This window comes from Coloeus monedula (genome assembly GCF_965178545.1).
Source record: "Coloeus monedula genome assembly, chromosome: 29".
Classification (NCBI taxonomy): domain Eukaryota; kingdom Metazoa; phylum Chordata; class Aves; order Passeriformes; family Corvidae; genus Coloeus; species Coloeus monedula.
In genome coordinates this window covers 165,626-187,362 of record NC_138809.1, presented here as the reverse complement: position 1 = coordinate 187,362, position 21,737 = coordinate 165,626, and the positions used below count along the sequence as shown (strand labels likewise).

The window sequence follows — 21,737 nt, the reverse complement described above, 5'->3', positions numbered from 1 at the left end:
GCTCCCAAGAGCCATCAACAGTAACTTGGTAACAAGCTTTTCATTAAAAAATGCAACTAGTTTTGAAAATTATTAATCTGGGGATTCATAGTAGAAGCATTCCTAAATTGGTTTGGAAACCTGAAAGTTGCATTAGTCTTTGTCCCAGAGCAATGAGAGTGGCAGCAATGCTGATTTCTGTAACAGAAACGTCTTCCTGTTGCTAGAGCCCAGGTTTCAGTGAGGAAGAGAGGACAGGCACAAGGCAGTGGCAGCAGTGGTCACTGTGAAACTCTTCTGGGCAGGAATCAGGGACTGAAGCAAAAGCATTCTCATTCTTCATCCTTTAAGTATCTAAATCATTTGACAACTAATTCCTGAATCCAAACACTCCACGATGAAAAAACCAGCAAGCAGCGGAGAAGTGGCATGAAGGCAATCCTGACACAGGCTTTCCCAGCTCTGGGGCCCACTTCTGTTGTTAGTCTACAGTTGAGTTAACTACTGTGATTTAGAGAGAAGCCCATCAAGTGGAGAAATGCCAACTTCAGTTTTCAAATCACTGCATTTGAAAATACGCAGGCTGCTTCTGCCTTAAGACTGAGCTGTCCAGTGCCAATGGCGTGGATGCAGATACAAAGGAAGATGATATTCCTGAAGAAAAAGGAGACATAAGGGATTTATAATTGAGCCTATAATTTACTTACTTTCCCAAAAATCCAGCTTCTACAACACAGTGCAGTTAGGAAGAGCAAATGGGCTCACACATGAACATCCTTATTGTTGTGCAGGAATTCTCTCATTATTTTCATTTTATCAAAAGAGAATAAGGATGTCCTCAGAGCACCCAAGTAACTACTCAGGGAAGTTGAAGCATTCGGAGAAACTTGGAATCAGGCTCCAAAATGTCCTGTTTGCCTTTAGGCTCTTTTACTACAAATCAGATTGCTCATACCTGGGAAAGAGGATGGAGACACATTGGGAGATCAGATCCAGCTGGAACTCTGTGTCGAAGGGGACTCTGATGAAGAAAGGAAGTGTTCTGTGCCAGGCACACGGCTTGCACAGTGCCCATCCTCACTGCTGAGCTGCTGGAGGAACGCGAGACCCTCGAGGGGCCGTAGCATAGTGGCAGCAATGTTCAAAGTCATAATGTTTAAGGGCAAGTTCTAATTCTGTAAAAGCAGCTGACTGTCCCTCACCTGATGGTCCCCCTACTCCAGGTTTTGGTGTTGACACCGGTCAACGGTAAGAGCTCAGAAAAAGCCCCCCTGTTCTGACTGCACAACCCTGTGTCCCACTGCCCAGCACAGGCAGGACAACAGCCCCTCAGCCCCACTCCCTGTTAGATTTTCAGAAGCCTCTTGGACTGCCAGGCCAGTAAACCAGGTGAGAGCTTCCTGCCTCACAGCCACAGCCATGCCCATTCTCCCATGGGAAGACCCTGAGCTCAGAATTTGGGGCTTTTTTCAAGATGGTCCCTTTTTCTCTCCAAACCTTCCCTAGCTCAGGAAAATGCAGCTTTCCCGTGCCTAAAGGGGTTCCAACAAAGCTGGAGAGGGACTTTGGACAAGGGCCTGGAGTGCCAGGACATGGGGGAATGGCTTCACACTGCCAGAGGGCAGGGATAGATGGGGTACTGGGCAGAAAACTTTCCCTGTGAGAATGGTGAGGCCCTGGCACAGATTGCCCAGAGCAGCTGTGACTGCCCCATCCCTGGAAATGTTCAAGGCCAGGTTGGATGGAGCAGCCTGTGGCAGGGCTGGACAACCCTTCCTGTGAAGAAATTTTCTCTAATATCCAATATAAACCTCCCTTGGCACAACCTGAGGCCATTTCCTTTTGTCCTGTCCTTTGTTCTCTAGAAGCAGAGCCTGACCCCCTCCTGGCTGCCCCCTCCTGTCAGGGAGTTGTGAAAAGTCAGAAGGTCCCCCCTGAGCCTCCTTTTCTCCTGTCTGAGCCCCACCCAGCTCCCTCAGCTGCTCCTGATGCTCCACCCCCTTCCCCAGCTCCGTTCCTTTCTCTGGTCACATTCCAGCCCCTCCAGGTCTCTCTTGTCATGAGGGGTCCAAAACTGACGCCAGGGTTTGAGGTCCCTCAGCAGTGCCCAGCACAGAGGATGGGCACTGCCCTGGTCCCACCACCACACCATGGCTCGTACAGGCCAGGTGACCTTGGCCTCCTGCCCACTTGGGCACACACCACCTTATGTGCAGCTGCTGCCAGCCAGCACTCCCAGGCTGTTTTCCAGCTCTCCAGCCACTTTTCCCTAAGCCTGGAGCACTGCAGTGGGTTATGGTGACCCAAGGACAGTACCTGGCACTTGGCCTTGTTGACTGTCACACCACTGGCTTTGGCCCATTGATCCAGCCTGTACAGACCCCTCTGCAGAGCCTTCCTGCCCTCCAGCAGATCAACACTTCCACCCAGCTCAGTGTCATCTCCAAACTGACTGAGGAACTCATCTCCACAGTCCTGCTTTTGCACTCCAGCCCTGGCAAGTGCTACTTACCCTATGCCTGGTCATGCCCCCAAGAGATGGGCACATACCCCAGTCTTCATCCCCACCCTCATGCCCCCACCAGCCCACATAGTATAGCTCTGCAGCCAGCAGCCATGTGGAGGGATCAGTTTTTATTTCAAAAGACAGTAACACAATTTTTCAATTTAGTATCAAAACACTGGATAGGGTTTTTGTCTCCAGATTGGCCCCAAAAACTGCTACAACCAAGCAGCATGCTCAAACCACAAGCTACACGCTGTGAGTGTGACATTACCACACTCACACCTCACAACCACGACACATCAGCAATGCACAGCAAGATGGCTTGTACCCAATTAAGACAGTAAGAGCAGTCCTGGCCAGGAGGGAAGGCTTGGCTCCCTCCCTCCAGGTTGGCAAAAACACTTCTCCAAGAACACAAGGCTGTTGTACTTAAGCTGTTAAGTGTAACCCAGTGATGAGCAGTGAAGCTTGGTGCATCAGCACTTAGTGAAGGCAAAGTCAGCCCCAGGGTAGCAATGGGTTACAAGGGGCAGTGGCTTCTCTAAGCCCATCAGTTGTGGAGGGGAAGGGACACAACCCCTGTGAAGGTTCAGTTGTTCAGATGACTGGCTTGGCTTAAAAAAAAAAAACAAAAAAATCCCAAAAAAGATGCCTTTCACCCAAGTTGTTCCTTCCCAACACATAGTTACCTTAAAGCTGAAAAACTGAACTGCACTTTTGGCAAACAGCTCTTGGAAAGGAAGTTTTCCCAACAGGTTTTCATCCCTAGCCTGGCTACTCTGACTCGCAGCCAGAACCATCACATCCGTTTCCTGCCCTGCCAAAGCAGGGTGGCCCAGAGCCAATTAACAGAAGGTTAATACCAAATTTTAAAGCCAAGAGCTTTGAAGTGTAGCTCACCAGCCTCACATGTTATTTGGAATGTTTATAATGGTTGCTACAAAAAAAGGTAGTTACAAAATGTGTACATCTCAAACATGCTCTCCAAACATTATTGCATTGTTTATTTCCCTTAATGATGCTGTTTGAAGCTCTGCCCAACCTGGTGGCCTTTAACCCTGGAACAAAGGAGATTTGTGTTTGGTCAAGTTGGCAACAGAAAGTAAACTCTGGTCCCCAGGGTCAGAGGGCAGCAGCAGCTGGGCCGGCATCACATGGCAGAGGCAGTGGCAGGGATCCATTACATCTCATTCAGGTCTAGCAGGGTCTGGTCCAGCATTCTTTGCGTGCAGAGATGCTCCTCTTTGGTGGATTTCAGTTTATCTGGCAGAAAGCAAGAGTTGAGAGTTACAAACCAGCATCAAACAACCAAGAACCCTTTGCCAAAGAAAGCTTGTGCCAGCCCCTTCCCCACACGCTGCCGCAGCAATCCTTGGACCAGAGTGCCTGGCTGGGTGCAGCTGGAAGCTCTGTTACCTGGCTTGTGTGCAGCCCTCGCCTCTCCCACTGCCGGTGCTCCCAGTCAGCATGGCCACGGTGCACCTTAGCCAGAGCTCTAGGCAGTGGTTCACATGCAGGTGTCTCTGACTGCAGCCAGCTCTTCCCAGGGCTTCCACACCTCCACAGCTGGCACACGTGGCCCAGCAAGGCACCCAAGAGCAACACACACTTGGAAACCACCCCCTGGAACTACAGCTGGTTGTGCCCTCCTTCCCCTCAGCACAGGGCAGGGATGCCAAGCCCAGCAGCAGGGAGCAGACCGCCAGCCTGGAGGGCAGCGGGGCAGGAGCTGGGGCAGTGACAGGCAGAGAGCGAGAAGTGAGGGAGCTGCACCCTGCCCAACACTACAGGCAGCTGTGCAGTCAATTCTCACATGTTCCTTAAGCCAGGAGGAGAGCAGATCAGCAGCTAGTGCTCTAAGTAGGCTTTACTCCAAAGGTGAGCCCACCCATATCACTGGAGACATCCACACGCTGGGACACTGGACAGACAGGCTGTAGAAAAATGTCCTTTAGGTGCAGGCAGATTCCCAAAGCCACTCCCAACCTCCCCAGGGCCAGAAACTGCACAGAGAGAGAACAGCCTTCCTCGAGCATGAGCAACGGCAGCATTTAAACACTTCCTGCCGGCACCCAGGACACAGCTTCAGGCTGTGCATTTTGGCACTTGCTGTCAAATCTGTGAGCTTTCCCAACCCATTTCTCTGCAGCTGCACTGGGGTCAGGCCTGGGAAATTACTGCTGCGCCCAAACCTTCACAGTTAGGACTCCCCTAGACAGGAATGTACTACAGGTATGCAGTGTCTCACAGACCACAAGGTCAGTCATTTATTGGTATAAGCCATCATTGCATGCACCAGGAAATCCTACAGTCATTCAGCTAACAGTAAATTAAGTTGTAGCACTCGACAGGCAGCTTCAAGCAGACATAAGTCTAACTTCACCCCACCCCTCATTTGGGGGCTGCAGCTATTCTGGTTCCATGGAGGAGCCAGGCAGGACACCCTGGACAAGCAAACAAGACTGCTCAAAAAACAGCCAAGTCTGGGGGTGACTTCACCAAGAACAGAGGTTACCTTTACGTATTAAAAAAAAGCTTAAATAAATTACAGGATAAATCCAAGTGCCTCATTAAAAAGCAGCAATTGCATAAAATTCGCAAGTCTGCCAGTCTTAATGATCAGATTTCACTGTGGTCCACAGCACTGGTGGTCGCAATAAGCTTGTTTAATGGGATTAGTGGGCCCCTTCTCAGTCACACAGATCATGCAGCGTTAACTTCAGCTCATTAGAGAGCAGGCGGTTTTTCTCAAGCTGGCTGTACAGGCGCTCTGCAGCAGTGACAGGATAAGGGAAGCAAGAGGAAGAGAGAAAAAGAGAGAAAGGGAAGGTTAGTAGAGCGCCAAGATGAGCACATCAAAAAAGCTGTCTCCACAACGTGTGCTTCTGAGGACAGCCTGGGCTATGCCCAAAGGTTTGTCTTTCTCTAACTTGTGCTTCAGCTCAGGAAGATCACAGAGGAAAACAAGTGTGGGCAGAAGTGAAACTGCTGCCAAAGATGAGCAAAGGCAAAGAAAGGAAAAGGAGACACCAGAAGAGGAGCCTGCAGACTGGGCTGGGCTGGACCCCAGCAAGGACAGAGACCTGGGATGTGCTTTAAGCCGGTGGAGCACATTGCAGAAACATTGCCACGGCTGTATCAGAAATAGCTTCCAGAGGGAGCCACACCACACTGCAGTGGGACTGACAGGGTTTGAACAGCAGGACAGGCACACCCAGAAGAATGACAACATGTCATCCCTGGCCTGGAGGACCCTCCTCTGAAAACATGCCTGGTGCCACACTAACAACCCAGATAAGACCGAAGGCAGCAACTGCTTCAGGTACAGGACAGAGGGACTTCAGGAGCACAGGGTCCTCTTTTACATCTGCCCCAGAACAACTACATGAGCAGGGCACAAGCTGCCACTGCCTCTGCAGCCTCTCCAGTCCCTGTCCTTACAGCCCCACAGGGATCTAGCAGCCACACACATATTCAAGGCTCATGCCAAGCACTCATGCTCGTCAGCAGCTCCACAGAAAGGGAGAACCAGTTTGGTCCCTTTCCAGGATCTGTCACCTCTCAGGGTTGGGTGGTCAGTGTCCTGCCACACAGCCTGTCAGCCACAACCAGCCAGTCTAGAGAACACATTCAGCATCTCTCCCTGCTCATTTGCATGGACAGAGTGCTCCCAGCCTGACAGCTCCAATTCCTGCACTTAGGGGAATTCCAGGCAGTGAAAAATCATCTTCCAGCCTGGCAGAACTGACCAGCACCACCTGCAGTGACACACAGTGTGATGCCTCTGCTGCAGGACTGAGCCTAGAGCACAGCCTTGGCCTTGGGCTTCTCCTCTAATCCTCGTTGCACTGTGAGATCCTAGGAATCTCAGACATCCTCTGAAGGGGCGCTACACCATTCCTCATTGCTTTTGACCTCGGAATATTTTGCTCTTGAACAAGACCTAGCTGGGTAAAATTCCAGAAAGTCAAGTGTTTACATGGAGCAGCCAAAGCATGTCACTCTCCCCAGAGTCTCAGCTCAGTCCCTCCAGTGTAACACCTGCACACAGGGGGAAGCTCAACTTCAGCTTCACCCTTAGCTTCTCTCAGTCCTTGGGACCTGCTCTAACTGCACTCGCTCTGCAGGACAGGGCAGCAATGCTGACTGATTGTCCCTTCTTTAAAGCCACCAAGGCACCAAGGCACAGCCAGAGAAGCCAATGATTTCTGTCCTACCACAGTCTGGAAGTTGAGGGAAATTGTGGGTACACACCATCCTGGCCCATGGCTTGCACAACAGTTACTATTGCTGTGAGGGACTCTGGCTCCATGCTGGCTCTGAGCAGCCCCAATGCCAGTCCCCAGCCCCAAGCGATCCAGGCTGGTTCTGGGTCTCCCCAGCAGCAGAGGATGAGAGTGAACTGTGCTCAGTAGGACTTGGTGCAACAGCTCACAGCTTTCAAGTAAACATTCCTGCTTGTGGACAGGGACCTGATGATGCACCCACACAAGGTAGCAGACTGGAGTGTTTAGCATGACCCTTCCCAGACTTTAGGAACAGCTTCTCCACATAGAACACTTGCCCAGGTCTGCAGCAGTTACCCCATGTTTGGCCTGCTCCCTTCTCTGCCCAGCCCCAGGGCAGCCTCACCAGCTATCCCTGCCACCCAGGGAGCCCCAGGACACAGGGAGCCCCAGGACCTGGCCCTCCTGGTCAGTTAACCTGTGTTTGCAGCACTCCCATGTCACAGCACAGCTCACAGTAACCAGCCTACACAAGCCCAGCAATCCAGTCAGACCAGATGCCTCCAAAACCTCCCAGGGTAGACATTGCATCACCCACCCACATACTCATCCACCACCCAGAGTGGATTCCTTGTGGATGAGCAGGGAAAGGGCCTGCCACAGCCCAGCCTTAGATAACATTCCCTGGAACACCACCGTGCAGAGCAGAGCCACCAGCTCCCCACAGCAAGAGTCAGGATGCAACCAGACCTCCCTGTGAGGAGAGAGGCACTTCCCAAGGGCAGGCTGCCACCTCCCACCTGCTAACAATCCCAGAAGGGGTGAGGTTGAAAGGGACCACTGTGGGTTATCTGGTCCAACCTCCCTGCTCAAGCAGGGTCATCCCAGAGCACATTGCACAGGATTGTGTCCAGATGGTTCTGGAGTATCTCCAGTGAGGGAGACTCCACACCCCCTCTTGGCAATCTGCTCAGTGCTCAGTTACCAACACAGGAAAGAAATTCTTCCTCATGTTCAGGTGGAACTTCCTGGGCATCAGTTTCTATGTGTTGCCTGCACTGCTGCTGGGCACCACTAAGCAGAACCTGGTCCATCCTCTGACACCCTCCCTTCAGATACTGACAGATAATGATGGCATCCCTGTTGTCTTAAGAGCTGACAGTGGAACACTGGACTGGAAGCCTTCACATTTACAGAAGCCCTGCCCCTCCCACAGGATCCAGATCCTCAACTCCAGCTGCAGTTGGGTTACTGAAGAGTTCTGGGTTCTTGCTTTGTGCTTAAAGGGCACAGCTACCACCCCACATCCCAGGAGAGTCAGACCACACTTTGAAATTCCTTGAATGCTCCCTCCTTCCCTACCCAGACCTGCCACCAAAGATAGAGTGGGACAGGCTGGGGCAGGTGAGTGTGCCTAGATTATCCTGGCTGCCAGTGCAGTCATGTGGAGACCAGAAGGGCACAAACCTGAGAAAGCCACGGGAAGTGTCCCATTTCATCAGAACTCTGGTCACGAAGGGCTCTTCGGGCACTGTGGCAGATGAACCGATCCAGAAAGGAAAAAGTATTTGACCAACCACCATGAAGCAGCACATACTGTTTTGAGAGGCTGACCAGTGTTTATGATACCAGATCAACTAGCAACAGTGCAGCAGTGACACACGCCAGGCATTCACAGCCCACTGCCAGTGGCAGTGCTCAGTGGGAAGCTCCTTGCCACGCTCCTAGAAGGATCCTGCAGCCCTCAGCCCCTGCATGGGGAGGGGAGGGCTCTGCAAAAGATTCCCTGGCTCAGATGCTCAGAGCCCTGCTGCAGTGCCTTCTCATTCCTGAAGCAAGACGCCATACGTCCCTCCCCCCAGCACAGGCAGCACCTCGCACCCAGCCAGTTCTGCCCCAGTGGAGACCAGCCAGAGCTCACACAGTATTTATTCGCTTCCACACCCTGACTAGAGACTATCAGGTGTGTGACCTCCCACTGCAAGCCAGCATTTGGCAACGGTGCTGGTGAACACTCCAGAGCAGGCAGGAATGAGGAGTGTCTTCAGTCAGGCACAGCTCCAGGGCCTCCTCCTGCAACCCCCAGCCTCCCGCTTGACCCCACAGGTCCTGTCTGCAGGGCTGCCATCACATCTGGGAGCCAGTAACACACCCCAAAGAAAAATCCAGTGTGCTAGTAAGGTCTGCGTTCCACCGAGGGTGACACCGGTTTGAAGGCAAGGCTGAAACAGTTCCTCTAAAGCAGCAGTGGTCACTAGAAACCCATTTCTCAAAAGCAACAGCCATTTATACAAGAACTGTTTTCCTTAAAAAAGGTGACATCATGCTCGAGCAAGAGGCAAGAGAAATACAAAAGGAGCTTTATGGCTCCACACAAGATATGCAGATGAGAACAACATCCTCCCAGCTCCCCCGACACAGAAAGGGCAGCCCCTCAGAGCAGGCCGTGTCTGGCACATCGGGTCACACAGAGGGAGCTTTGTTTGGGAGCAAGTGCAGCAGAACTGAGGGGCTGCTGCTGCTGCTATCAAGCTTCAGTGTCTTTACAGCACCCGTTCCCAGGGATGCCTGTGCACAGTAACTGGAAAAAGGTACTGGAATTCAGAGTGAGATGAAGAGAGCGTGAATGCCGGGTGCAGATGCAGAACAAGCCACCAAGCAGAGAGACAAATCCAAAGTGGAGTTTGGAATCACAAGACTTATCTGTGTGAGACAGAAGGAGACACTAATTTTAAGAGAAGCTTCAGTGTTTGTGCACAGCAAACTCTGCTTAGGGAACTTTGGGACACTCATGTTAAGGCTCTTCTCTGTGGGGTGAGGACCTGGCCTCTCCTGGGTTAGTGCAAGGACCAGACGGAGCAGTTATTAGCAGCACCCACTGCAGATCTGAACACAAAGCTGAGGAGCAAAGTTGCAGAAACACACAAGTTCAGCTACTTCCACAGATCAGTTCATGATCTGGCCCATCTCAAGCCTGTTGTGGCAATTCCTACGGAATCCACCTGAGCACTATCCACAGCCTCTTCCAGAAGGAATCCCGAGACCATGGCCCAGTGGCTCCGGCAGACGACAAAGCCACATTTCCTGAGAAAGCCTTTCCCACTGGGAATGGGAATTGCACTCGAATTTCAGTCAGAACCCTCTCAGGCCAGCACAGCAATTGGTTACACATGCAGATCACGAGGACCTAGAGTTAGAAGACAGCATGCTGGGGCACCTTGGGCAGATCTGTAGAAGTAACCTGGACGGCACAGCACCGTCGATTCTCCAACTAAAACCACAGCAAACCAAGCAAGCACTGGCGGTCCAGCCTGCTGAAGCGAGAGGCGAACGCCAGCCAGCTCATATTTACATGGAAGTCATGTCATTCAGGGCGTGGTCCAGTTCCTCACTAATTGCTTTGTACTTCAGTTTCTGGGCATAGAGCTCATCTAGAAGAGGTTTAGGAGGAGAACAAAAGGAAAACAATGAGGGAAGGCAAAGGAGTTCTTCCAACACTCGGGGGCAGGAAAAGCAGGATGGGATTCATGAACAGAAGAAAATGAAGTTAGATGCAGAGCCATCACGACTCTGTGTTCATCCCCAACAATGAATGGGAGAGTTCCAGCAGCCTGAGGACGGGTTGACCCACAAGTGCCTTCCAGGATTACAATCCAGCTCTAACGGCAGCAGAGCCAAGCACTCAAACCACATCACCTTGTAAAAACAAGCTGTCCAGCTAGGTCAGCAGGAACCAGTGACAGGAGGAGCAGCAGGGAAGGGCAACTCCATCCACTTAGGGAGAAGCTTGCTACACCTGAGGAAAGCACTGATAATTGAGGTGCTTTGTTCTCACCTGTGTCTCAATGCAAAGACTGGCTTGGGACAAGTCAGTCGTGTAATAGAGCTGGGCATCAGAGGAAATTCCCATCCTGCAGGATGAGGTGAGGTGGGGGAGCAGACCGGCCACACCAGTGTTCTCCATCAGATAATGGAGCAGACAGGCAGCTCTCCACCTCCGGGGAGGGGCGGGCCTGGAACTGTGCTGATGCATCCCTGAGCCCTGCAGAACTGGCACAGGCTGCTCCAGCTCTGGCTGCCTGGGCGATAGTACAGCTGGGCATGCTGTAACAGCCTCGCAGAGCCAGGGAACTTTGTCAGTTGTCATAAACTAGGTCACTTCAGCAGCAAGGCGGTAGACCAGAGCCAACTCTCAATCAACAGGTTTCAAGGGGAGCATGCAGGGATTTGGAAGACTTTTTGCAGTTCCAAATGAGAGCTTGTCCTGGATCATGAGGTGGCTCAGATTGCTGCTTGGCTGCATTCTGGAACAGCTCAGCTGACACCATTGCTATTTCTAGATAATAAACCTCCAGAGTGACTCCAGAAAAGGGTGTTTTGTATCTCCAAGACCTGGCACTGAAAGACCACAAAGGCACACCTGCGGTCACGGTAGGAGGCCTGTAAGGGTTTTGGTTTACCAGCATCACCACTCCAGCCACAGCAATCCACAGAAGAATCTGGCCACAGCCCCAGATTTAAGGGAGGCAGCTGGAACCTTCTCCTTCTGTGGCTTGGGGCAAGGTTCTGCAATGGTTGGCTGCTTGACCTCAGGAGTGTTCCTGAAGAACTGTGTGAAGGAATGGGAGGAGGAAAGGAACCCACCCTTGGCACAGGCTGACTACCTTGTGCCTTGAAATGCCGGCAATTTAACCTTGATTCAGGACTCACACTGGGGAGTCTGAGTCTTCACGGGGGCTGTTTCAAGACTCACTGACTCCTGTGCTTGACTCGCAAGACACTGTTGGCAGTGGCCAGCACATGCAAGACCTTCTGCACGCAAGGATGTTATTGTGACCAATTCTTACAAGTTCAGGTGTTTCTTTCCTATGCCACTCCTAAATTAATTGGATTAAGCTGGAGCACAGGGATCTAGTTACATTGCTCAGGACATCACTACCAAAATGCACCAGCTATCTAGATAAGGCCAGGTGTCTGGACCAAGAGCTTGAGACCTGCTGCAGCTCCGTCAGGGAACTGTTTTTGGAGCAGAGGCACAGGGCAGGACTCTTGCCAAGCCTCACCTTGGAGGCCAAGTCAGGTTATGCCCCAAGTAATGAGGAGCACAGCAGCCTCTCCGCTCTCCAGCTACGTGAGATAGCCTTTCCTAGCTGCTCACTCAACACACATTGCTTGGTTTCCTATCCCCAGAATGTACCTTCCAGATCATCAATGGTCTTCTCCAGCTTGGCTACAGAGCGTTCAGCAAATTCAGCACGGGTCTCCGCCTGCCAGACGGAAATAAGCCAGTTAGTGCAACAGCTCTACAGCAAAGGGCATCATGTCCGAGGACATGGAGTCTCCCACCCTCCACATCTCTTCGCAGCCAAACTGAGGCCAGTTCACCCAGCTAGGAGATCCTGACATGGTCACTTACCTCTTTGAGTTTATCGGTCAGAATCTTGATCTCTTCTTCATATTTATCCTCTTTTTGAGAGTACTGTGAAAAAGGAGACAGCAGTCAGCAGCCCCAGATACCTCCCACCTCCAGAGAGCCCACAGCTACAGAGGGAGACATAAACTCCTCACTGCAGCACACATGCCCACAGAACCTTCCAACTGGGAGTTGTTCACATCCTTACCCGTGTCCAACAGGACTGGGTCAGGCTGCAAGTCCCACATCATGCATGGAACACAAACTTGGGTGCAGAAAAATTCTCATCTTAACATTTTAGCAGCTTAAACATCCTGGCTGATGGAGTCTGCCCCAAGGCAGGGAAGGGCAGCCAGGCTTCCCGCACCCCAGCTTCCACAGCCCTCCAATGAAATACGTTAGCCCTCCCAGCAGAGCAAGCACAGCTCTCCTGGCTTGCTTAAGACTGCAGTTGAATCATTTCCACCCCAGTGGGTGCTCTGCTGTTCACACACCCTCCTAGCACCACAGCAATGTCTCTGGCCCTGGGACAGGCAGCCCTACCTTCTCAGCCTGAGCCTCAAGAGACTTGAGATTGTTGGTGACATTCTTCAGCTCCTCCTCCAGTTCGGAACATTTACTGTGGGGTTTTGTAAGGAAAGGGGGGAAAAAAAGGAAAAGAAGAAGTGGGAGGGAAAGACAGGAGACAAGAAGTGAATCCACGTGCAGGGAAGACCAGGAAGTTCTTTAGGAGACTGTCTGAGATCAGACTGGATAGGACCCTGCTTTGTGCAGAAAGCAAGTTCCCTTTCTGCCTCCGAGCTCATGTTTGAAGTATTCTGCCAGCACATGCATGGGGCACAGAGCTGAGCAGTGAGATGTGGACACAGGTTTCTGCCAGACCTGGAGTCTCTAAGGAGAAGCTTCATGTTTACCGTGCTGTACGGAGGGAAGCTGTTCTGACGAACAGAAGGACAGCCACCACCACTCAGACAGGAATATTTATGGGCAGAGAAGACAGAATGTTCCAGGAGACAGAGAGAGAGAGACGCAGTTAAGCTGAGGGGAGGAGCGTAGTGAGGAGACCACATGAGTTCTGGTTTAATGGTTCAAGAAGGGAAAGGTTAGTACCTTTTCTTCGGCAACAGACAGACACTTCAAGTTCTGGTCCATCACTCTGATCTGCTCCTGCAGCTCCCGGCAATGACTGTTAGTGACGGTCACACAAGGGCACAAGCCAGGTGGGGGCAAGGTCAAAAGGAGCACCAAAACCACACCACCACAGAGCAAAAAAGGGGGTAGGGGGAAACACAAAAAAGTCATGGTCACAACATGCACATTTGGGCGGGAAGCACAATGCTGCTGCTGCTGCTGCTGCGTACACACCAACTGTGTTAGACAAGGCCCAGAGCACGGAAAGATCCTGACCAGCTCCTCAAGGGTCAGCTAAAGCATCCAGACACATGAAAGGGGCCCAAACACCAGTATTTGTGTCTCTGCACTGAGCAGAGGAAGTCCAGATTCCCACTCAGCAGTGCAGAAGCCGGTAGTGGTTACTGCAAATACCTGGAGAGGCCCAGAGACCAGCCTCAGCCACAGCTCTGCCCTCGGCCACCCCATAAGCCACTTCAGCCCCTGGCCCAGGAGGCCTCTGCCACTTCAGGACAAGCACCGTGCTCTGTAGTAACGTGAACAATCTTGTGACTGCACGCACAAAGCAGTGCTGGTGAATGCTGAGGAGAGGAAGGCTCTCCAGCCTCCATGACTAGGGAGTGCCTCCATGCAAAGGGGGAGAGCATCTCTACCCAAGGCAAATTGCATCACAAACTCCATGTCCTGAGTGGAGCTAATCCTGTTCCAAGGAGGGGAGTGCTTTCATCCCTTTCCTTTAGGGACCTAAACCCACCCTGTGCTTCAGGCCTTGTGTAACAAGGTTAGCAATGCAGTGTTAGTTCCCATGCAGAGGCAGACGTGCCAGGTACATGCAAGCGGACTACTCACGACTCTGCGAGCTCAGCTCTCTCTTCAGTACGCTCCAGATCTCCTTCTATGATCACCAGTTTCCGAGCAACCTGGGAAGGAGAATCAGAGTCAAGAGGAAGGAGGATGGTTTTGTGCTTGTAGGCTGTGCACAGCACTGGATGGAATGAATGCCTGCAGGAGCCACTGGAGCTGTCAGAGGCTTTTGGCCAAGCAGAGCACTGATGTAGCTCTGCGGAGAGCCAGGCTCTGCCCCTGGGTTTGCTGTCAGCAGGAAGAGGCTCTTCCGGCCTCTCCTGGCCCAGGTCAGTCATACTAAAGCACCCAAGGGTCTCACCTCCTCATACTTCCTGTCTGCCTCCTCTGCAATGTGCTTGGCTTCCTTGAGCTGGATCTCCTGCAGTTCCATCTTCTCCTCATCCTTCAGAGCTCTGTTTTCAATGACTTTCATGCCTCTGCCCAAAAGCAAGCACAGGGAGGGGAGATGTGTAAAACAATCTTGGACAAGCCAGCACTGCAATGAGTTTCAGAGCATTAACAGCACTGCCCTGGAAGCACAGTGCTTTCAAATAAGCCATGACTCCTCTGAATGAAGAGGGTGGCACAGGAAAGCAGAAGCCCCCAGGCTGATGTGAATACAGCAACCTCAATTGCTTGGAATTAACTGTTCCTTGGAATGTTCCTCCAGCAGATCACCGGGCTCCCAGGCCAAGGGAAGTGCTGCTGAGAAGAACAAGCCTGGCTGTCTTAGGGACTCGGCACAGCCAAGTCAAGCACTTTCCCATCTGGAATGCAGGAAGAGCCAAGTCTGTTTCTATGGCAGGCCACCAGCTGGGTCAGGCTGCTCAGCGTGTGCATGAGGAAGCACATCAGACAGCTGGAAGTGGACCACTCCCCTCTGAATCACAAGCCAGGTCAGGGGACATCTGCCAGTTAGGGAGCATGCTGGCAGAGGCAGATGGAAGAGGCTGCCCCACCAGCAGCCACCTTTACAAGGCAATGGTGTCCCTGAACCCATTTATTTCTCCTCCTTTGGAGGCGGGGATGCATGGTGGCACATGGCACTTCCTTGTTCCCTAACCTCAGGTTACAGGACATTCAAGGCCATCAGCAGCCTCGGGTTCATCAGCATTGTTTTAGCTGCTCTGCATAAGCAGGCACTGAATCCCACATCCAGCCTTGATGTGGGATCTCCTCCCCCACTCTGGGAAGCCCAAAAAGCTGATGGCACCAGACCCTCAATGTTTGACAGAGTGCGAGCAGGAGCCCTTGCTCACCTTTCACTCTCATCTGCCGCCTTCTCTGCCTCTTCCAGCTTCTGCAAAGCTGTGGCAAGGCGCTCCTGAGCTCGGTCCAACTCCTCCTCTACCAGCTGGATACGGCGATTCAAAGATGCCACTTCTGCCTCAGCCTGGAGGGAGCAGAGGAGGGTACTCAGCCTGTGCAGGCTTAGCAGCTCGGGTAGGGCAGCTGAGCTCTGCCATCGGGTCAGCAGCAGCACACGGGAGCCCAAAGCAAACCCAGGGTGCTTTAGCCACTCTCCCAGAGGCAAGCAACACATTTAGCTCTGCAACACCTCCCACACGCTTTGTCCGCACAGCAGCCTTCCTGCAGGCTTCTCGCTGTCAGCCTGCGTTGCTCTGACAGTTTAAGCCATAAACACCAAGGAGATGACTTACACCAAGGGGTGCCTCTGCAGCTGCCGGAATCCTGCCAGGCCATCCATCATAGCCCTGTTTATCCACCACACCAGAGCGTGCTGACAGCTGCCACTTAGCAGAGAGTCACTTTACTGGTGTGATCTGGACATGAGCGTTTCTTGAAGCAAACCCTCTCACCAGCAACGTGCAAAGGATTAACAGGTTCAAGGATGTGCCAAGCAGTATTGAGTGCTGGCAGGCTGGGCTGGTCACAGGCACTGCCCAGCCCTGGGGCTTCTTGCAGCAGTGCCCACAGCCCCAGAAGAGAGCTTCCTTCCTCCCAGAGACTAACGATCCAGAGAAGGCGCAAAAGCCTTCTCCAGTCTTGAGACAGGTTGAGGAGGCTGTTCCCCAGCAATAGCTGCCTTGGTTCTGTCATACACATTGGAAGCTGGTGAAACTACTGACAGCCTGCAGATATTTGCCAGAAATGTGACCACAAATGTGACTGAGGCTTTAAGGAACCAGCACAGATCAGAGGCCATCCCACCCCCCAACCACTGCAATCCATGTCCTAGTCAGCCTTCAAAGAAGCCACAAGGTACAAGCCAACCCCCATGGTGCTGTGCTGGCGATGGAGATGGTGGGGAACACAGACCATGCAGCTTTGTGCTCAGTTCATCACTCGTGTGGCAGAGCCACTTGCTTGTGCTCAGTAAGGCAATACAGCACTGCCCTCACCCTGTGGCTTGCTCCAGTGTTGAGTCAAAATGCAGTCAGGGCAGATAGAGAGGGGGGGAACTGCCCTTCAGTGCTGCTGAAAACAAAGCACCTCAAGGCCAAGGATGAAAATCCCTTCAGTGGCACTCCTTTTCTGGATCAGACCCAGACTAAACAGTCAACTAGAGACTTGCTGCAATCTTTTTGGGACCCTGGGGGCATGACCTGATTGGCCATGAGGCCCCTGCTTACAGCCGCATCCAACCAAAGCTCAGGGGAGCCCAGATGCTTTAGGGACACTGGCACCCCACCGGCCCAGAATCCCCAACAGAATGACAAGATCAGGCAGGAGTGCAGCCATTCCAGGGCAGCACTGTGATCTTCTGCAAAGACCGGGCACAGGCACATGCCAGACAGACACAAAATATCCCAGCTGCACATAAAGCATCCTACGCAGACACACTGCTCCTCACCGTGTGCGAGGAGGGAGGAGCAGAGTGATGAAAGACACCAGTGTTAGAGTGGGGCCCAACACTGGTTGCATCCAGCTCTCAGAGGGGCTCTCCCTGCCGCGGGCACTGAGGCACTCCTGGCAGGTTCCAAGAGCTGGCTGGGAGAGCACAGAGGAGCTCCCATGCAGGTACACCGAGCTCTGGAGAAGCCCACACCCCTCTGGTGTCCAGAGGCGACACCCACCCCGATGAAAGGGGAAGTGGTCTGCCTGAAGAGGAACACAACAATACCTTAAACAGAACCAGGAAGGAGAGTGCCTGACGTACATCTTTTCCCTATTAAAGGGGCAACCAGCTGTTGAGGTGGAGGACCTCCTCCTTCCTTCTCCCAGGCAACTGAGACACACCAGTACTGTAGGCCTCCACTTCCTGACCCTCTGAACTGCATCACTTAGCCCTGACTTCCTGCAGGCAGTTCTCAACCCACCCAAAAACCACCCTTAATTTTGAGGAAGTGCCTCTCCCCTGCTGCAGAAGAGCCCTTACACCTCCTGTTCTGCTGCTTCTCCCTGGATACAGATGAAACTGTCAGGCTTTCCTAGAGCACGGGGTGACACTTCCAAGTGACTTCCAGGCACCCCTGCTACAAAGTGGCACATTCCTATTATTCCATGCTTCCTTCAGGAAGGCAGCCCTGAACCAGGGAGCACCCAGAGCCCAGCAAATCAAGTGAGAAGCTCATCCAGGCCTTCGGGACTCACATTGCTTCCCCAAGAAATTCAAGAGGGTTCCCCAGGACTCGGGGCCAGCCAAGCCCTGGGCACCATACTGGGAGCACTGGTTCTCTCCCCTGAAGGAGGTTCACGGAGCTGTGAGAAACACGCCTGTACCCGTGACAACACTGCTATTGCAAGGAGAATTCCTTATGTGGCTGCAAAGAAAGAGCCCAGCTGAGGCCTGGGAGTGGCAGGAGCTTCTGCCATGGGCCTGATCCATCCCCTGGCAGCGCCACAGCGCTGTCACGGACACGGGCTCGAGCACTGAGGGGGGCAGGGCTCAGCTTCACGCTTCGAACGCAGCAAAGTCACTGCAAATTCAACGAGAGTCACGCTTAGATTCGAGCCAGGACCTGCCCCGTGTCACCCCATCCCTGTCCCCAAAACGCCACCAGCCTCGCCTGTGTCCCAGGCCCAAGGGTGCCGGCCACCGCGAGGTCCTGCCCGTGTCACCCCGTCCCTGTCCCCAGCCTTTCCGGCGTTCCCAGCCCGGCGGGGAGCGCCAGCGCTGCCAGCTCAGATCCTGCTGTCGTTGCTCTCTCCTTCCTTCCGCGCAATCCCAGCCCAGCCCCTGTGTTTCCCCGCGGCTGCCGGTCTCAGGGGCAGCGGAGAGCCCCGCTCGCCGGGATCCGGGCAGGATGCGGAGTTTGGGAGCGCTTCGGAGGGCTCCTGCGCTGGCCACATCCCGAGGGAGCCCGCTCATTCCTTCCATCTTACCTGCGCAGCTCCGGGCTCGGGGCCGCACAAGATGGCCGGGGCCTCCCCCTCCCCCCGGCCGGGTCCCCCCCTGCTGCTGTCCGTCCTGGGACACCGGTAACAGTGAAACAACGACCGGCCGATGCCCCCGGGCTCGGTGTCTGCTCAGCACCACGAGCCAGTCCCGGGGACCCAGAGAGAGCCACGGACACAGAGCGAGAGCCCCGGACCCAGCGCACACTCCGGCCCGGGCCGGCATCTCGCCGGCACTGCCGCGGCTCGGAACGACCCCCGGCCCCGGGCGCGCCGCCCGTCCGGCTGTGCCCCCGCGCGGCGGCCCCGGCGGTACCTGCTCGCGGTTGCGGCGCTCGGCCTCCACCTCCCGCTGCAGCCGCTCCGCCCGCTCCTCCGCATCGTCCGCCTGCTGCTGCAGCACCTGGATCTTGCGCTTCACCGCCTCGATGGTGGTGGCCCCGGCCATGCTCGGTCCCTCCGCTCCAGCCCCGCCACCCCCAGACTCCGGGACCGCGCCCGGAACGGCCGCCGGAAGTGACGTCACTTCCGCCCCGCCCCGGGGGCGCGTTACCGGGGAGATGAGGAGCGGCCGCCACGCCTGGGGCGCGGCAGGGGCACCGGGACCAAAGGGAATGGGGGCGCCGGGCGGGGGACTCACACCGGCACCTGGCGTGAACGGGGCACCGCCACCAGGTGGGGCACACACACCGGCGCCTGGCGTGAACGGGGCACCCCCACCGGGTGGGGCACACACACCGGGACTGGCCCCAGTGGGACGGGAACACGCGAGAACGGGGCACCGGCAGCGGGCTGGGGGGGATCACCGGGGTCTGCCCCACGGGCACCTGGGTCCATCGGGACCCGCCCCATATGGGCGTGGGGGCAGCGGGACTGGCCCCACGCGGGTGGGGGAACTCCGGGACCGGGCTCATGTCACAGGGACCAGGCGCAGCCTCACAGGGCCCAGAGGACCCGCACGGCCCCTCACGGGCTTCCCCGTCCTGCTCCACGCCAGCAGCCTCACACCCGCCCCGCTCCGTGGCCGGGCACTGAGGAGCCCACGGGCTACGCTTGGCCACGGCCTGGCCGTGGGTTCGGGCACTGCCAGCCCTGGAGAGCCCCCAGACCCTGCCGGGGCCCGGACCCCAGAGCCTTGCAGCAGATCCTGCTCCCTCCGTCCGCCCGGGGACAGGGCTGTGGCCACCAGGCTCCCTCTCTGCTTCCATGTGCCAAATCCCAGTGGTGCAACAGCCTGAGCCGAGGCAGAAACCTTTCTGTCTCATGGCAGATAACGCTGCGAAGATCAGTGTTCATCAGAGCCGGGAGCGGTGTTCCTCGGCGTCATAAGGATCATGGAGCCCCCCAAGAGCTCAATAAACACATCGCTGAGCCCTGTTACTGCTCTCATTCCCCACGAAGCCTATTCGGCAGTGCTTCAAGCGTGTGGATAGAAGGGAAAGGCTCCGGGCTGCTGGCCTGAAATCCTCGGCAGCCAAGCAGGTAGATGTGGCAGGAGCATTTGCCTGGGATAGCACCTGTGGCATAGTGTGTTTCCAGGGATGAAATGGGCATCGAAAGGGCTCTCTCTTGGGCTGGAAGCACCTGGGAGGCAGCTCTGCTCTTTCATCGCTGCATGGTGCAAAATCCCCTCACTTCCCAGAGCCAGGGGGAAACTGGGGGACCCCATGGACCACCCTGGGGAGCAGCAGCCAGGAAAAGGGGCTCCAGGTGCACAGAGAGGGATCCACGAGGAAGCAAGTGGGGATGTGGTGACAGCAGGGGAAATGCCAACAAGGCGCAGAGGGAGGCAAGAAAGGTGTGAGGGAGGGAAAGGGCTCCCCGAGTTCTGCAGTGCCGCACTCGACACAAGCCAATTCCAGTGTAGGGTTGGCGACAGGGACCTGCAAGCAAAGCTGCAGGGTGACAAACGTCCCAGGGCTCTGGAGCTCCCGGTGACAGCCTGGCCTCCAGTGAGAGCAGCCCAGGTGCTGTGCTGGCCTCAGGCACTTCCCCACGGGCGCGGTGGGAGAGGACGGCTCCTGCCTTCTCTGCGTCGGAGCTGGGCTGCATTGCCCCGACACTGGACCCCCAAGGACTGCCAGGTCCTGACAGGTGATGAACGGGCCCCATGCCTCGTGACGGCCGGAGAGCGGCCACTGTGTGAAACCCTGCACCGCTCGCGCCATTGTTTTCCTGGAAACAGCGGACAACAATAGCCGGGCTGTGCAATGCCCATGCGCCTCCGCCCGCAGGGGAATGAGGGCTCCCCCCTCCTCCTCCTCGGAGCTCGGCTCCTCCACCCCCAGCCGTGACTCAGAGCTTCCTGGCGACTCGTAGACCCCATATCCCGCACTTGAGGGGCTGCTCGCTGCCTGGCTCTGCCCTCCGGATACGTCCTTCACAGGGGCACTCTCTGCTCCTAGACACCTACACAGTTTTACTGGGAGCACACTGAGCCGGGCAGGGGCCTTCCTGTGTCCCCAAAGCATAGGGAAGGGCTGCAGCCCCACCAGGAGGGCAACGAGAGGACGGCAGCGCTCAGCTTCCACCCTGCACCCCATACATACGTCCGCTGCCTTCTTCTCTGCCAGCTCTAGCTTCTCCTGGGCGTCTTTCAGGGCCTCAGAGTATTTGTCCAGTTCATCCTCTGTCCCCTTTAGCTTCTTCTGCATGGCAGCAAGCTCATCCTCCAGCTGGAAGGACAGTGGTGTCACCACAGGTGGACCCCACTCTGAACCCCTGCACCCCAAGAGAGCCCTGCCTGCCCTATCCCAGGCTCAGCTCTGCCCCACGGCATCCCTCCTGCCCCATTCTTGGGACCAGCTCTGCCCCACAGTGTCCATCCCTTTCCCATATCCCACCAGCTGGCAGGGACCAAGCCCTGGAGAGCCCTCGGGGTGCCCTTGAGCTGTGGTATGGTGGCAGCTGTCGCTCTCTCATACCCCAGGCAGTGTCTTGTTGGGTCTGGGCTGAGCGTGACCCAACACAGGCAGAAGCCACCCCCCAACACCCCTGGGCTGGGGGCTGCGACTGCCTGCCCTACCTGCTTGCTCCGTTCCTCCGCCTGCTTCTGCTCAGCCTCCGCCTGCTCTGCCCGGTCCAGGGCATTCTCCTTGTCCAGCTTCAGCATCTGCATCTTCTTCTTGATGGCCTCCATTCTTGGTGGGACACAGGCAGCGGTGGGCAGCGGGATGCAGGACAGACAACGAGTGGGTAGCGCAGCTGTGTTGCCTGTGCCCCACTGACCGTTTATCAGCTCTGCCCAGCACAGGGGCTTTGCCTTTCTTGGGCTGACCCGCCTCCCCACCTTCCCAAAAAGTCTGTGCTTGGGACCCATTGTGCATCCTGGGGGCTC

The 21,737-nt window shown here is 55.0% G+C and overlaps 1 protein-coding gene across 12 annotated transcripts; it reads right to left on the bottom strand.

Annotated features, from left to right (window-relative positions):
• Window positions 1-2,605: 2,605 nt before the first annotated feature.
• Window positions 2,606-21,539, bottom strand: TPM3 (tropomyosin 3; the record flags this gene model as incomplete). 12 transcript variants are annotated; one of them, XM_082298499.1, is made up of 11 exons in its annotated part: window positions 3,762-4,419; window positions 8,179-8,242; window positions 10,064-10,142; window positions 11,909-11,978; window positions 12,128-12,190; window positions 13,235-13,310; window positions 14,105-14,175; window positions 14,421-14,538; window positions 15,361-15,494; window positions 20,950-21,075; window positions 21,426-21,539. In XM_082298499.1, 11 exons carry the CDS (start codon window positions 21,537-21,539, stop codon window positions 4,342-4,344), a joined length of 993 nt encoding a protein of 330 aa, XP_082154625.1. The 12 variants fall into 12 exon arrangements, with proteins under 12 accessions (XP_082154627.1, XP_082154626.1, XP_082154632.1 ...); XM_082298495.1 differs by lacking the exon at window positions 13,235-13,310 and adding an exon at window positions 12,668-12,743; XM_082298498.1 differs by lacking the exons at window positions 20,950-21,075; window positions 21,426-21,539 and adding an exon at window positions 18,717-18,903.
• Between the last annotated feature and the right edge of the window lie 198 nt (window positions 21,540-21,737).